Genomic DNA, 11,527 nt, shown 5'->3' with positions numbered 1-11,527 from the left:
CCAGTTTGTAGCTGATTGCTTTAAAGAGAGGCCATGATTCCCCGGGCTGCACACAAGTACACAAACTGATGTGTTGTTCTTTTGAAGCGCATCTCAGACAATACCGGAGTATTTCTACACTTCTAATGCTACTTTTACTTAAATAATTTACATTGCTTACTTTTTCAACTTACGGTAACAATATCTTAAGTAGTATTTTTTAGTTATTTTTGTCCTCAATATTTGGGTTTTTTAAACGCGCTAGCTAGCAGCCGTTTATCCAACATTTTGTTTTAATTAAGATGACCCCTAAACTATTCATCTTTACTGTTAAATATTTTAATTCGAACAATATTTTGACTCATAACCAAATACCTGCTGAGCTACTGATATCAGCTTTGTGTCCGTAGCTCGTTATCATGCTAATGCGCTAAGACAAACGGTTTACATTTAGACGTTCATTTAATAACACTCGTAGACTTTTAACTTTGACTTGCAGTGTATTTTTCTTTTACTGTCTTGTATTTGTGCTTTTACAACATTAAAGGATCGGAATACTTGCTGACAGGTTAAAGATTAGCAACTTAGCAAACAGACATTAGCATTTGGCTAAAGGCTGCTAGCTTAGAAAACTGCTGACACATGAAAGCAACACATGTGTGTCTGTGAGGGGGGGGGGGGGGGGGGGGTATGACTAGGGTTATTTTGCCAAAGGCGGGGCCGGTACGGTTTATCTGGACCACACACACACACACACACGCTTTAACAGTAAAGACTCGTGTGTGTGTGGAGCGCCTTTACACCTGAGCCATCACGCATGCGCAGACCGCCCCGCCCCCCCGCCCCGCCCCGCCCCCCCCGCTCTTCAGGCGGCTGCGTCGCGCGCTGCTCAACCGGCATCACACGGAGTCGGTCGCTCCTGTTTCGCTGTAGAATTGGAGGTTTTGTTGCGGGAGTTCGGCGCAGGAGAGTCCGCGCCGCTGGAGCCGCTCGGCCCGGTGAGTTTAGACGTGAATTCCACGCTGGAGTCGGTAGTTTCCGGCCGTGTTTGATTCCAGAGTGAGAGGAACTTTGCGTTACTGCGGATCGGAATTAAGGCTTCGTGCCACCGAGCTGTTTAACGCGGGACCGGCCGGGTCCACCAGACCTCACTCACATTTACGCTTTATTCTACAATGAGCCGCTCTGATGTTCCCAATGCGCTCCTTGTTTGTGTGTCTACACTTAAAGTGACTTTAGTGTGTTAAATGGTTTGTTCAGAGGTCCTGATGGAGTAATGTGTCCTTCAGTGTCACTGATGTGATAAATGTTCCATGATATTCACAGTTTAAGTTCAGTGAGCAAATAGATTGGAGGTTTATCTGCTCAGGAGCAGGTTTATTTTTACTGTGTTTCGGGGTTTTACCCTCTAAAATATCCAAATATTGAATTTTCAATTGGTCTGTGAGGATTTTTGGAGACTTTATGGAGCTTAATTATTATTACATCTCTGTAATATTGTTTATATTATTCGTAGCAGGTCTTTTGTGCTTTTGTAACCTCTGATACTCTTTTATCTTAAACACAGACTCCCTGGAGTTTAATCTTCTGTATTTTGAGTGCTTTCTATTTTTAAGTGCTTGAAGGGCTTGAATGAATAGTGACTTTATGCAATTTCTTATTATTTATATTACTAAAACAATTAACTGAGCATCTAAATATTTGCAAATGTTTGTGTTTTAGCAAAGATGCTTTTTGTCCTTTCATCTCTCGGTAGATGGATTTTGGAAAATAGGGTTACGGTTTTTAGCACAATCAATCCGACAGAAGAAAATGTCACGTTTGAAGTTCCGTGTCACACTTCTTAATTAGAATTATTACATATTGTGGAATTGTCTATAAATAACTGATCCACTGAGTGTGAGCTTTCACACCTGCCTCGAGAAGGTCTACAGGCCTCAAGGTGTCAACAGTCAATTCACACAACTCCAAAACGTCAGTCGCAGGTCGCTCACGTGACGAGACGTGCGTGCGCTGCTCAAAGGCACTTCATCAGGGCGGGACGGCCTCTGTCTCGGGGACAACGTTGTCTCCACTCGGAAATACGGTGCTTTAAACTGTCACGCTGACCTCTGACCTTTCTTGAATCGCGACAGCGACAATGAAATCCTTTTCGTCCCGACTCGCCGGGTCGGCTCCCCTCGTCCTTCTGCTGCGGCCATCAAAGCAGACGCTCCGACCTCGACGCTCCTAAAGGGACCCGCTCGACCCGCCCACAGCCCTCGGCTTCTCTCTCCCGTCTGGCTTCTCCGTCGCCGTGCAACCCCAGAGAGGAGCGGTACACTCAACCTGTAGGAGGTATTGGTGGCGTTGGAGGTATTGGTGGCGTTGGAGGTATTGGTGGCGTTGGAGGTGGTATTGGTGGCGTAGGAGGTATTGGTGGAGGTATTGATGGAGGTATTGATGGCGTTGGAGGTATTGGTGGCGTAGGAGGTATTGGTGGAGGTATTGATGGCGTAGGAGGTATTGGTGGAGGTATTGGTGGCGTAGGAGGTATTGGTGGAGGTATTGATGGCGTAGGAGGTATTGATGGAGGTATTGATGGCGTAGGAGGTATTGATGGAGGTATTGATGGCGTAGGAGGTATTGATGGCGTTGGAGGTATTGATGTAGGTATTGATGGCGTAGGAGGTATTGATGGCGTTGGAGGTATTGATGGCGTTGGAGGTATTGATGTAGGTATTGATGGCGTAGGAGGTATTGATGGCGTTGGAGGTATTGATGGCGTTGGAGGTATTGATGGAGGTATTGATGGCGTTGGAGGTATTGATGGAGGTATTGATGGCGTTGGAGGTATTGTTGGAGGTATTGATGGCGTTGGAGGTAGTGATGGCGTTGGAGGTATTGCCGGCGTAGGAGGTCGTGATTGGGCAGGAAGTATCGATCGTGTAGAGGATCGGTGTGCAGGCCGGCCCGGCGTCTGAAGGTTCCTAATGTAGAAGCTCTGGAAGGTCTCTTCCTCCTTGGATCGTTCAGGCCGTGCGTCTCATTCTCTCTTCTTCTCGGGCCTTTTTCTCTCCTGCAGTTCTGGCTGATGTTTCTTTCTGCATGGAAGCTCTCACTCTGCTGTGATCCTCAGGCTGAGGCGTGAGGATGTGTCGCTGCTGGAGGGAAGTGTGGGAGCTAATCCTTCAGAAGGGGGGAGGGAGGGAGGAGGGGGGAGTATGTGTGACTCACAAGGAGCAACTTCCTCCCTGATGCTCCGACGTTTCCACAGGGTGATAATCACACTGCTGACAGCGTAACGATCAATAAGTCAACCGATGCTTATAACAATAAGCGGTCGCATGAGTCATCTTTAGTCCCCAGGTCACGATGTTTGTTGTGTGTGTGTGTGTGTGTGTGTGTGTGTGTGTGTGTGTGTGTGTGTGTGTGTGTGTGTGTGTGAGAGACATGAGGTCAAATTAATTTGTAGTGTAAATATTTGTCAGTGTATTATAACAGGTTTGTGGTGCCTTGTGTGTGTTTTTGATGTACACACCTTTGCCGTGTCGTGGCCCGGGTCAGTTCCTCAGAACGTTGCCACGGGTCCACGTGGTGCAGCGGTACAGAGGGTGCGCCGGGAAACCGGCTGCTCCATGTCCCATGTCAACGTGTCCCTGAGAAAGACACCGGACCCCTAAATGCTCCCCGGGCCAAAAATGTCAAAAGCCGCGTGTTAAAAATGTAATGTAAATGACCTGTGATGTAATGTGATGTAAAAGATCAACCTGTGACTCCCACATGGTAACATAAATCTAAACCTCCATTAAAGGCTGATTTAACAGTCATGTTTTATATTAATCTTTACATCAATAAGTCTGTTCACGTAAAATATTATTGTTTGGTCTTTGTGGACGAGGAGGGAGAGAGAAAACAACAACAACAACAATAACAACAAAACGTGACCCCGATCCAGTCATCCACTGACAAACCGCCATTGTTTGTGACCCGGTCCGTAACCACGGCGATCGTTGGTCCTGCCGTCCGTTGCCATGGCAGCAAGCGATGGCCGCCGTTCCATAAGTTACCAACAATCCACCGGGTTTCACCGTGAATTCTGTGGATTTAACGGTTCTCTTTTCTTTTTGGCGAATTAATCAAACCAACAGAAATATATATTATATATTTATTTAAGTATAAATGTGTTTTGGGAAATTCGGCTCATCAAAGTCACCACATAATAGTTATTTTACTACCAAAGCAAAATGATGCTGAACAAAAATACCAACTTGAATATTTTCCTATATCAATCAACAAAGTAAAAGTAAGATTTATTGAAATCAAAAGTTGTTCTAAATAATTCAATTGATCACAAGTCCTATTATTGTGAATGTTATGATCATTAGCTTTGCATGCAGCATATTTATTGTATTTTTTTGGAACTAAAAAAGAAGAAAATTACAACTAGAATTCATTTAAATTGGACATTTTAATGAAGTGAAACTGTTTTTTGCCACAAAGTTTTTGGTGTCGCACCAAAAAGCTTGATTGTTTGTGTTCATTAAAAGGTTGTTTAAAACATTGCAGAGTAATTTATCTGTATTCTTTATTATTCTTTTTCCTGTTTAAGTTCCCGTAGTTTGACTCTTTGATCTTTTGTAAAGAACTTTGAACTCGTATGTGTAAATGTTTGATCGTTTACAGAAACTCAAACTTGGCACAAAGGTAAATGTTTAACACAACGTCATCAATGAGTTTTAATTAAAACTGGTTGTGACAGCTGGATTTTTCCGAGTCATTAATCTGTGTATAGATTTTTTATCTGAACTGATCAACCTCCGATACGATCGATATGTGTGTTTTCAAAATGACGATCCACTTCCTGCTTGTTTTCTGAGGTTTCAGATGTTTTTCTTACTCCGTTTTCTCTTAATTCCTCTCTAGCTCTCTCGTCTTCTGACCTTTGACCCCTCCGATGTCCCTGAAGCGATGACCCACCGTCGCCATGGTCAACCATCGCCGAGGTGACCACCTCGCCTGCCGTAACACCTCCAGTCGGCCGCGAGGACGCACGTGATGGGCAGCGCCCCCCCGGCCAATGAGAGGGAGGCGCTCTTCCTCCAGGTGCAAGGGGGCGCGGCCTTTGCCGAGCCGGCGCCTCCCCCTGCTTCCCCTCCGGACGGATTTTCTCACTCTGAATGTGAGCGGAGGACATCGTGTCCTCCTCCCCCGCCCCCACCTCCTCCTCCTCCTCCTCCTCCTCTGCCCCTGCTGGGAGACCCTGTAGGAGGACTGAAGAAGAAGAGGGTGCGGAGTTTCTTTTGGAAAACGATACCGGAGGATCAGGTGAGGTCACAGCTCGGCATGGAGTGCCGCCCTGATGACGTTATTATAGCATGTGATTTACTGTGTGTGTGTGTGTGTGTGTGTGTGTGTGTGTGTGTGTGTGTGTGTGTGTGTGTGTGTGTGTGTGTGTGTGTGTGTGTGTGTGTGTGTGTGTGTGTGTGTTGCAGGTGAAGGGGCGGGCCAACCTGTGGACTCAGCGCCGAGTGCAGCAGCAGCACCACATCGACGTCCGGACGATCGAGGAGCTGTTTGGTCAGAAGGAATGTCACTCAAAGGCCACGCCCACAGGGGGAGGGACTACTGGGAGCTCCTTCAGGGAGGCCAAAGAAGAGGTGTGTGTGTGTGTGTGTTGTGTGTAGGCGTGTGGACAGTTTCCACCTGGGCTCTGACCTCATCTGCCCCCCCAGGTCTCCATACTGGACTCTAGGCGAGGGATGAACATCGGGATCTTCCTCAAACAGTTCAGGAGGTAAATCTGCTTCTCTGAGCACAAGTGAGCATTTTGTCCCCCAAAGGAAATCCGACGTGTGAAGAGAATGAAATCTGCTATTTAACCCGGCGAGCGGCAGCCGAAGCTCCGCTACTTAACCAGCGTTACAAACGTGGTACGCGCGTCCTCGCCCCTCACCGCAGGGTGTTGTGGGTAAGCAGGTGAGTCGCGCAGACGCAGGACCTCATCCACATGCAGCGGTTCCGACGTCCCCGGATGACGTCCAGGCGTGAAGGACGTGTTTCACGACCACAAACGGCAGGCGTGGCGCCGGCGAGCTCTCCAGGGGTCACATGTGACGTTCGCTCACTCACAAGGGAGCAGGTCGCTCCCCGTAACGCACGCGGGCCGTCGGTTTGTAGACGCCTTCAGGCGCTCACGAGTTCACAGCCCAGAACACGGATGTGAGCATTTCACAAAGATGACAAACGCACCAATTCATTTCTTACGTAAATTAAAAATGAAATGTAATAATCCTCAAGGTCCAATCAGAAGATAGTTGACGATATTCACCGTGGCAACAGTGAGCCGTATGGGGCGGAGCCTCTGAGGGATCTGCTGAAGCTGCTGCCGGAGGAGGAGGAGGTAACACACGCGCACGCACACACACACACACACACACACACACACACACACACGTGTCTTCATCTGCTTCTTCTTCGTGGGTTTCCTCTCCTGAAGGTGAAGAAGCTGAAGTCGTACCGCGGCGACATCTCTAAGCTCTCATTGGCCGATTCCTTCGTGCACCTGCTGCTTCAGCTCCCCAGGTGAGGGGATGACCTTTGACCTCCAGCAGACCTGCTGCTGTTGGTCGTAGAATGAGAGCGGCGTCTCCCCATCAATGAATTACAATGTTTTTTATTTAATGTACAAGTTTTTTAAAAGCTTATTTTTATTAAACATAACTTAAAAATATTTTCTTGATTGAACAACTTTAAATCTTTGGGAGTTTTCATTGAAACTTTTCTAATATTTGTCTTTACTCTTTCTATTCTCTTTCTGTTTAAACTGTGAGGGTATTTTGTATTTAATAAAAAATAAAACTGGTCTTTTCTGGTTTATTTGCGTGATGTTTGTCACATCGTCTTTTATATTTATTAGCGGAGCGACTACATGACTCCTCTGTTTGGTCCCTGGAGTTGCTCCTCACGGCAGACGGGTTTCCCAGCAGCACAAACGTCTGCTTGTCCTCGTCTCTGCAGTTACTGCGTCTGCATCGAGGCCATGCTGCTGAAGGAGGAGTTCCCCGCGGCGAGTGAGGTCATCAGTCGGGACATCGCCGTCCTGCGCTCCGCCACCAAAGGTAACGCAAGGTGTGTGTGTGTCTGTGTGCGTTTGGCGCCACCTGCTCGTGCTGCTTCCTGTCCGTCCTCTGACATGAAGAACAACTTTGTTGTTTCTGGTTCTTTATATTTTGCTGCTTCGAGCGTCATGAAACCTCCGTGAAGCAAACGGAGGAACAACAACACCTCGACTATTTCTGTCTGTGTGTGTGTGTGTGTGTGTGTGTGTGAGACCTGGATAAGTGAATTGTTAACACGCTGTCGGTGACGCGCACACACGCTCTCTGTTGTGCGAGTGAAGATGTCTGCTCCTACTGAAGACGTTGTCCTCCTGCAGAGCTGATGTGCTGCGAGGAGCTCCACGCCGTCCTCCACCTGGTGCTGCAGGCCGGGAACCTCCTGAACGCCGTGAGAGACGCACGCACACACACACACACACACACACACGACACACAACCCCCTCTGACGCAGCACGCGGTGGTTCAATGGACCCTGAGGAGCAGATGTTTTGTGTGTCTCTCTGCAGTTAGTGGGCATCATTTTGTGGTGGTGTTTTCTTTAGATGTTGTGCGTCTCTTTGTGGTGATTTGACTTGAAGTACATTGTGTGTGTGTGTGTGTGTGTGTGTGTGCAGGGAGGCTATGCAGGAAACGCAGTGGGCTTCAAGCTGTCGTCCCTTCTGTCTCTGGCCGACACAAAGGCCAACAAACCCGGCATGAACCTGCTGCACTTTGTCGCTCTGGTCAGTAATCTGTGTGTGTGTGTGTGTGTGTGTGTGTGTGTGTGTGTGTGTGTGTGTGTGTGTGTGTGTGTGTGTGTGTGTGTGTGTGTGTGTGTGTGTGTGTGTGTGTGTGTGTGTGTGTGTGTGTGTTGCAGCTTCTCCTCTGTACCACCGTTAGCTTTGAGCTGAACACAGCGGAACATCTGTATCTCTGTGAGGACCTTTTAAGGTCTGATGTTTGGGCTCCGGTTCAGAATACCTCAGGATATGAGTACAAATACTCTCATACAGGATGTAGTACTTCTACCCACGGTGTAGGAGCAGATCATATTGTACTTCTTTCTGCTTCAGGAAGCCCAGAAGAAAGACACGAAGCTCCTGGAGTTCCCTCTGAAGTTGACTCACGTCCAGCCGGCTTCCAGGTCAGACGTCTCTCTACGCAGGGCAGGGACTACGTTTCCCATCAGCCCCGTCACCTCCCTGTCTGCGTCCCCGCAGGGTCTCCTTGGAGACGCTGGACGCCGAGCTGCAGTGGCAGACGTCCCGCGCGCGCTCAGTGGAGGAGAACGTGCGCCGAGAAGCGGAGCTGCTGCAGCGGCTGGGCGGCTTCCTGCAGGTAGAAGCACAGGAAGTCAGGTGGTATTTCACGTGTGCCGCCACGCCGCTTTAACCCCGCCCCCCCCCTCCTCTCAGTCGGCCTCCTCCTCCCTGAGCTCGCTGCACGCCGCCCGGCAGCAGCTGAAGGAAGAAGGCAGCGAGCTGATCGACTTCTTCTGTGAAGACCGAGAGACCTTCAAGCTGGACGACTGCTTCAGCATCTTCAGCCGCTTCTGCTGCAGGTTCACCGCCGCCGCCACGGTAAACAACAACAACAGCCACACAAACAACATATTAACACATCACAACTGACATTTTAAACTCCTCCCCCTGAAGGAGAACGCAGAGCGGGAGGCCAAGGAGGCGGCCCGTCGCCGGCGGCAACAGGAGCTGGAGGAGCAGAAGAGGCACTCGTGGGCCGGCAGTGAGGAGGTGAGAGTTCACACAAACAAACAAACAAACAAACAAACAAACAAAGGGGCTGACGGGGCGCCGTGTCTCTGCAGGTGGGCGGAGCCGCCGGGCTGCGGTGCCGCAGCGAGGCGGACGTGTCGGCCGCCATGTCGGCGCTCCTCTCCCCGAAGTTCGGCCCGCGATCAGACTTCAGGAGCTCCCAGAATCCTCGGGGGAGCTGGCGGCGCTCCCGGGTCGCGCCGGAGGTCGCGGCGGAGCGCGAGCTGAGCTCGCTGCTCGGGTCGGCGGCCGTCGACGCGAGGAGGGCGTTCCTGCCGGTGGCTCCGCCCCCTCGGGTCACAACGTGCAGCTTCCCCCGGCAGCCTTCGGCGATCCACGCAACCGCCTCCTACCTCAGCGACGCCGCTTCCTCCGGTCGCACCGCCGCCAACTGCACAGGAGGAGAAGAAGGCGGAGTCGGCGCTGGTTTGAAGCCCGACTTCGGCAGAGCGAACGAAGCCGGTCAGGACTTCGGCGAACACCTGTCGGTGGTTCTGGAGACGTGCAGCTTGGTGCCGCCACCGGAGGCGCTCGGCGGGGGCGCCGGGCGCCGCAGAGAAGAGCAACCGGCTGAGGAGGCGCAGGGAGAAGAAGAGGAGGGTCGGGAGGAGAAGGCGGTGGTTTGGTGCGTGTGCGAGGCAGCCGGCGAGGTTGCGCCCGGCGCTGCCCCGGCCAATCGCACGCCGTCAGAGCCTCCGCCGGCCAATGACAAGCCAGCACCTGAACCCATCAGCAGCCAGCCGGTGCCCGTCCCCCGCCCGGGCAACCCGTCCCGCCCCGCCTCCTCCCCGATGTGGCGTCCGCCGCCTCTCAGCGCTTCCTCCTCCAAACGAGAGGCAGAATCAGCAAATCCGTCCAGATCGTCCGCCAGGAGCCTCCCGACCCCCAGGACTCGCCCCGCCGGGACGAAGGACGCCGTCGCCCCCGGCAACAAGAACCCGCCTGTCCGCATCCTCACCGTCACCGAGTCGCAGAGCATGAGGCGCGTGGTGTCCATCTCCAGGACCAGCAGGCTCCCCGGGGAGCCCTCGGGGCGCCAGCGGGCCTTGCCGCGACCCTCGGCCCCCGACCCCAGCGGGAACGCGGCGGCGTCCCGCCCCCCCAGGCACCGGGCGGACCAGGAGGTCCCGACAGCTCGAGAGCAGAAGCAGGAGGCCCAGAGGAGGCCGTCCATCAGAAAGCCCTCAGCGAGGCCCCGACCACAGCCGGAGGAGAAGTTGTGTCGCTCCACGCTGCGCTCGCTCTCCGGAGGAGTCGGAGGAGTCGGAGGAGTCGGAGGAGGCGGCAGCGTCAGTGCTCCTGTTACCCCTTTGCACAAAGCCACTACTCCTTCAGCAATGCTGCTTCCTAGTTTTGCCAGAAGCACCGCCTCCTCTTCTTTCAGACGAACCAACACCACGCTCACTCCTCCTCCTCCTCCTCCTCGTTCACCCCACACCGGCTCCTCCACTAAATCCTCCCCCAAGAACTCCTCCTCCTCCTCCTCCTCCTCCTCAACGCCTTTCACCCGTGCCGGCTCACTGAGAGTCTCTAACCCCCTCAAACCCCCCTCCTCCCCCTCCTCCTCCTCCTCCACCTCGCGGAGGTCCAACAGTATCAGTGCGCCTCCTCGGTCGCCGCTCCACGACCCGCTGCCGCCCCCTAAAGGCCACCGGCGGAGCGACAGCAGCGCCTTCTCCGACAAGTCCTCCTCCCACCCGAGGGACTCAGGCAAGTCCTCCCGGCCGGGCTGGAGATAACAGGAGGAGCAGGAGGAGGAGGAGGCCTCAATATGAAGAACACACTGATCACCGTCGTGAGGTCTGAAGCACAGGTTCTGTGCCGTGTGAGTTTAACCTCCCAGACTCCATTGAGATTAATATGAATTTAAGCTCTGAGGACACAGGAGCTGCTGCTCGACCGCCGCCTCCACCGGTCAGTGAGTTTGTGTTGTCGTGTGACTTTGGCATTTAAACAGGGTTCATTCAGGCTCGCCAAAGTCACGTGACGACATGAACCCGCAAACGGATGCATTTGACGGCGGAGCAGCACCCCGTTCCGCTCTTGGATTGTTAAATTTATGTTTTTCTCAATGGAGTCTGGGGGGAAGAGAGCAAAGGTCACGGCTCACCGCACGATGGAGAGGTGAAAGGTTAAAGTATTCTGAATTTACAGAAGCAACATCAGGGTGAAGCCCTTTAGAGGATGAGGACACCACTGCTCTTATGCTGAAACCATTACTTAATTAACCCATCGGTTATTCCTTTATTTCAACTATTTGCACTCCAACGTGAATAAACAGAGCAGTTATTGTGAGCTCTTTCCTTTTCGAGGTACATTATAAATTCTTACTTTTTGTGTGTGACTCTTCTGTTTCCAGTGAAACTGAGAGGAGCACTTGCACATTACCATTTTATATATAGATTTAATTTTCCTTAAAGCTCTAATTATTTCTAACAAGATCATCACTGAATCTTATGAAGATCACTTTATTTTACGTCTTAAGTTTTGATTCTGCAGCTTTGAGGAATCTGCACATGTGGCCTGATTTAAAGTAGAAAGCACATTATTGTATTAAAAGAGATGGATGTAAAGACAAGGAGATGCTAAAGCTTCTCCCATTCAAACGGTGCCAACTGTGTTAATAAAGGATGTTTGTGTATTTATGTACGTACGATGTCAATATTTGAAATATGTTTAACTATATACTATTGACTA

The 11,527-nt window shown here is 51.1% G+C and overlaps 1 protein-coding gene across 3 annotated transcripts in view; it reads left to right on the top strand.

Annotated features, from left to right (window-relative positions):
• Positions 1-832: 832 nt before the first annotated feature.
• The window catches only part of LOC120822346 (uncharacterized), an 11,001-nt gene continuing 306 nt past the window's right edge, over positions 833-11,527 (top strand). Inside the window, exons 1-14 of one of the 3 annotated variants that reach the window (XM_078106020.1) lie at positions 833-977; positions 4,885-5,286; positions 5,454-5,618; positions 5,694-5,755; positions 6,259-6,361; positions 6,458-6,543; positions 6,979-7,079; positions 7,397-7,467; positions 7,694-7,801; positions 8,132-8,202; positions 8,279-8,396; positions 8,474-8,638; positions 8,714-8,809; positions 8,884-11,527. The exon at positions 8,884-11,527 is cut by the window's right edge and continues 306 nt beyond it. In XM_078106020.1, coding sequence (XP_077962146.1) covers positions 5,017-5,286; positions 5,454-5,618; positions 5,694-5,755; positions 6,259-6,361; positions 6,458-6,543; positions 6,979-7,079; positions 7,397-7,467; positions 7,694-7,801; positions 8,132-8,202; positions 8,279-8,396; positions 8,474-8,638; positions 8,714-8,809; positions 8,884-10,569 — 3,102 coding nt within the window. In that variant the 5' untranslated portion in view covers positions 833-977; positions 4,885-5,016 and the 3' untranslated portion in view covers positions 10,570-11,527. Of the gene's footprint in view, positions 978-3,525; positions 3,685-4,884; positions 5,287-5,453; positions 5,619-5,693; positions 5,756-5,822; positions 6,181-6,258; positions 6,362-6,457; positions 6,544-6,978; positions 7,080-7,396; positions 7,468-7,693; positions 7,802-8,131; positions 8,203-8,278; positions 8,397-8,473; positions 8,639-8,713; positions 8,810-8,883 lie in introns of those variants that run through there. The other 2 variants (XM_078106022.1, XM_078106023.1) reach the window with 2 other exon arrangements.

Source organism: Gasterosteus aculeatus, chromosome 7 (assembly GCF_964276395.1).
Source record: "Gasterosteus aculeatus chromosome 7, fGasAcu3.hap1.1, whole genome shotgun sequence".
In the NCBI taxonomy this organism is placed as follows: domain Eukaryota; kingdom Metazoa; phylum Chordata; class Actinopteri; order Perciformes; family Gasterosteidae; genus Gasterosteus; species Gasterosteus aculeatus.
This window is presented reverse-complemented; position numbering and strand designations above follow the sequence as displayed.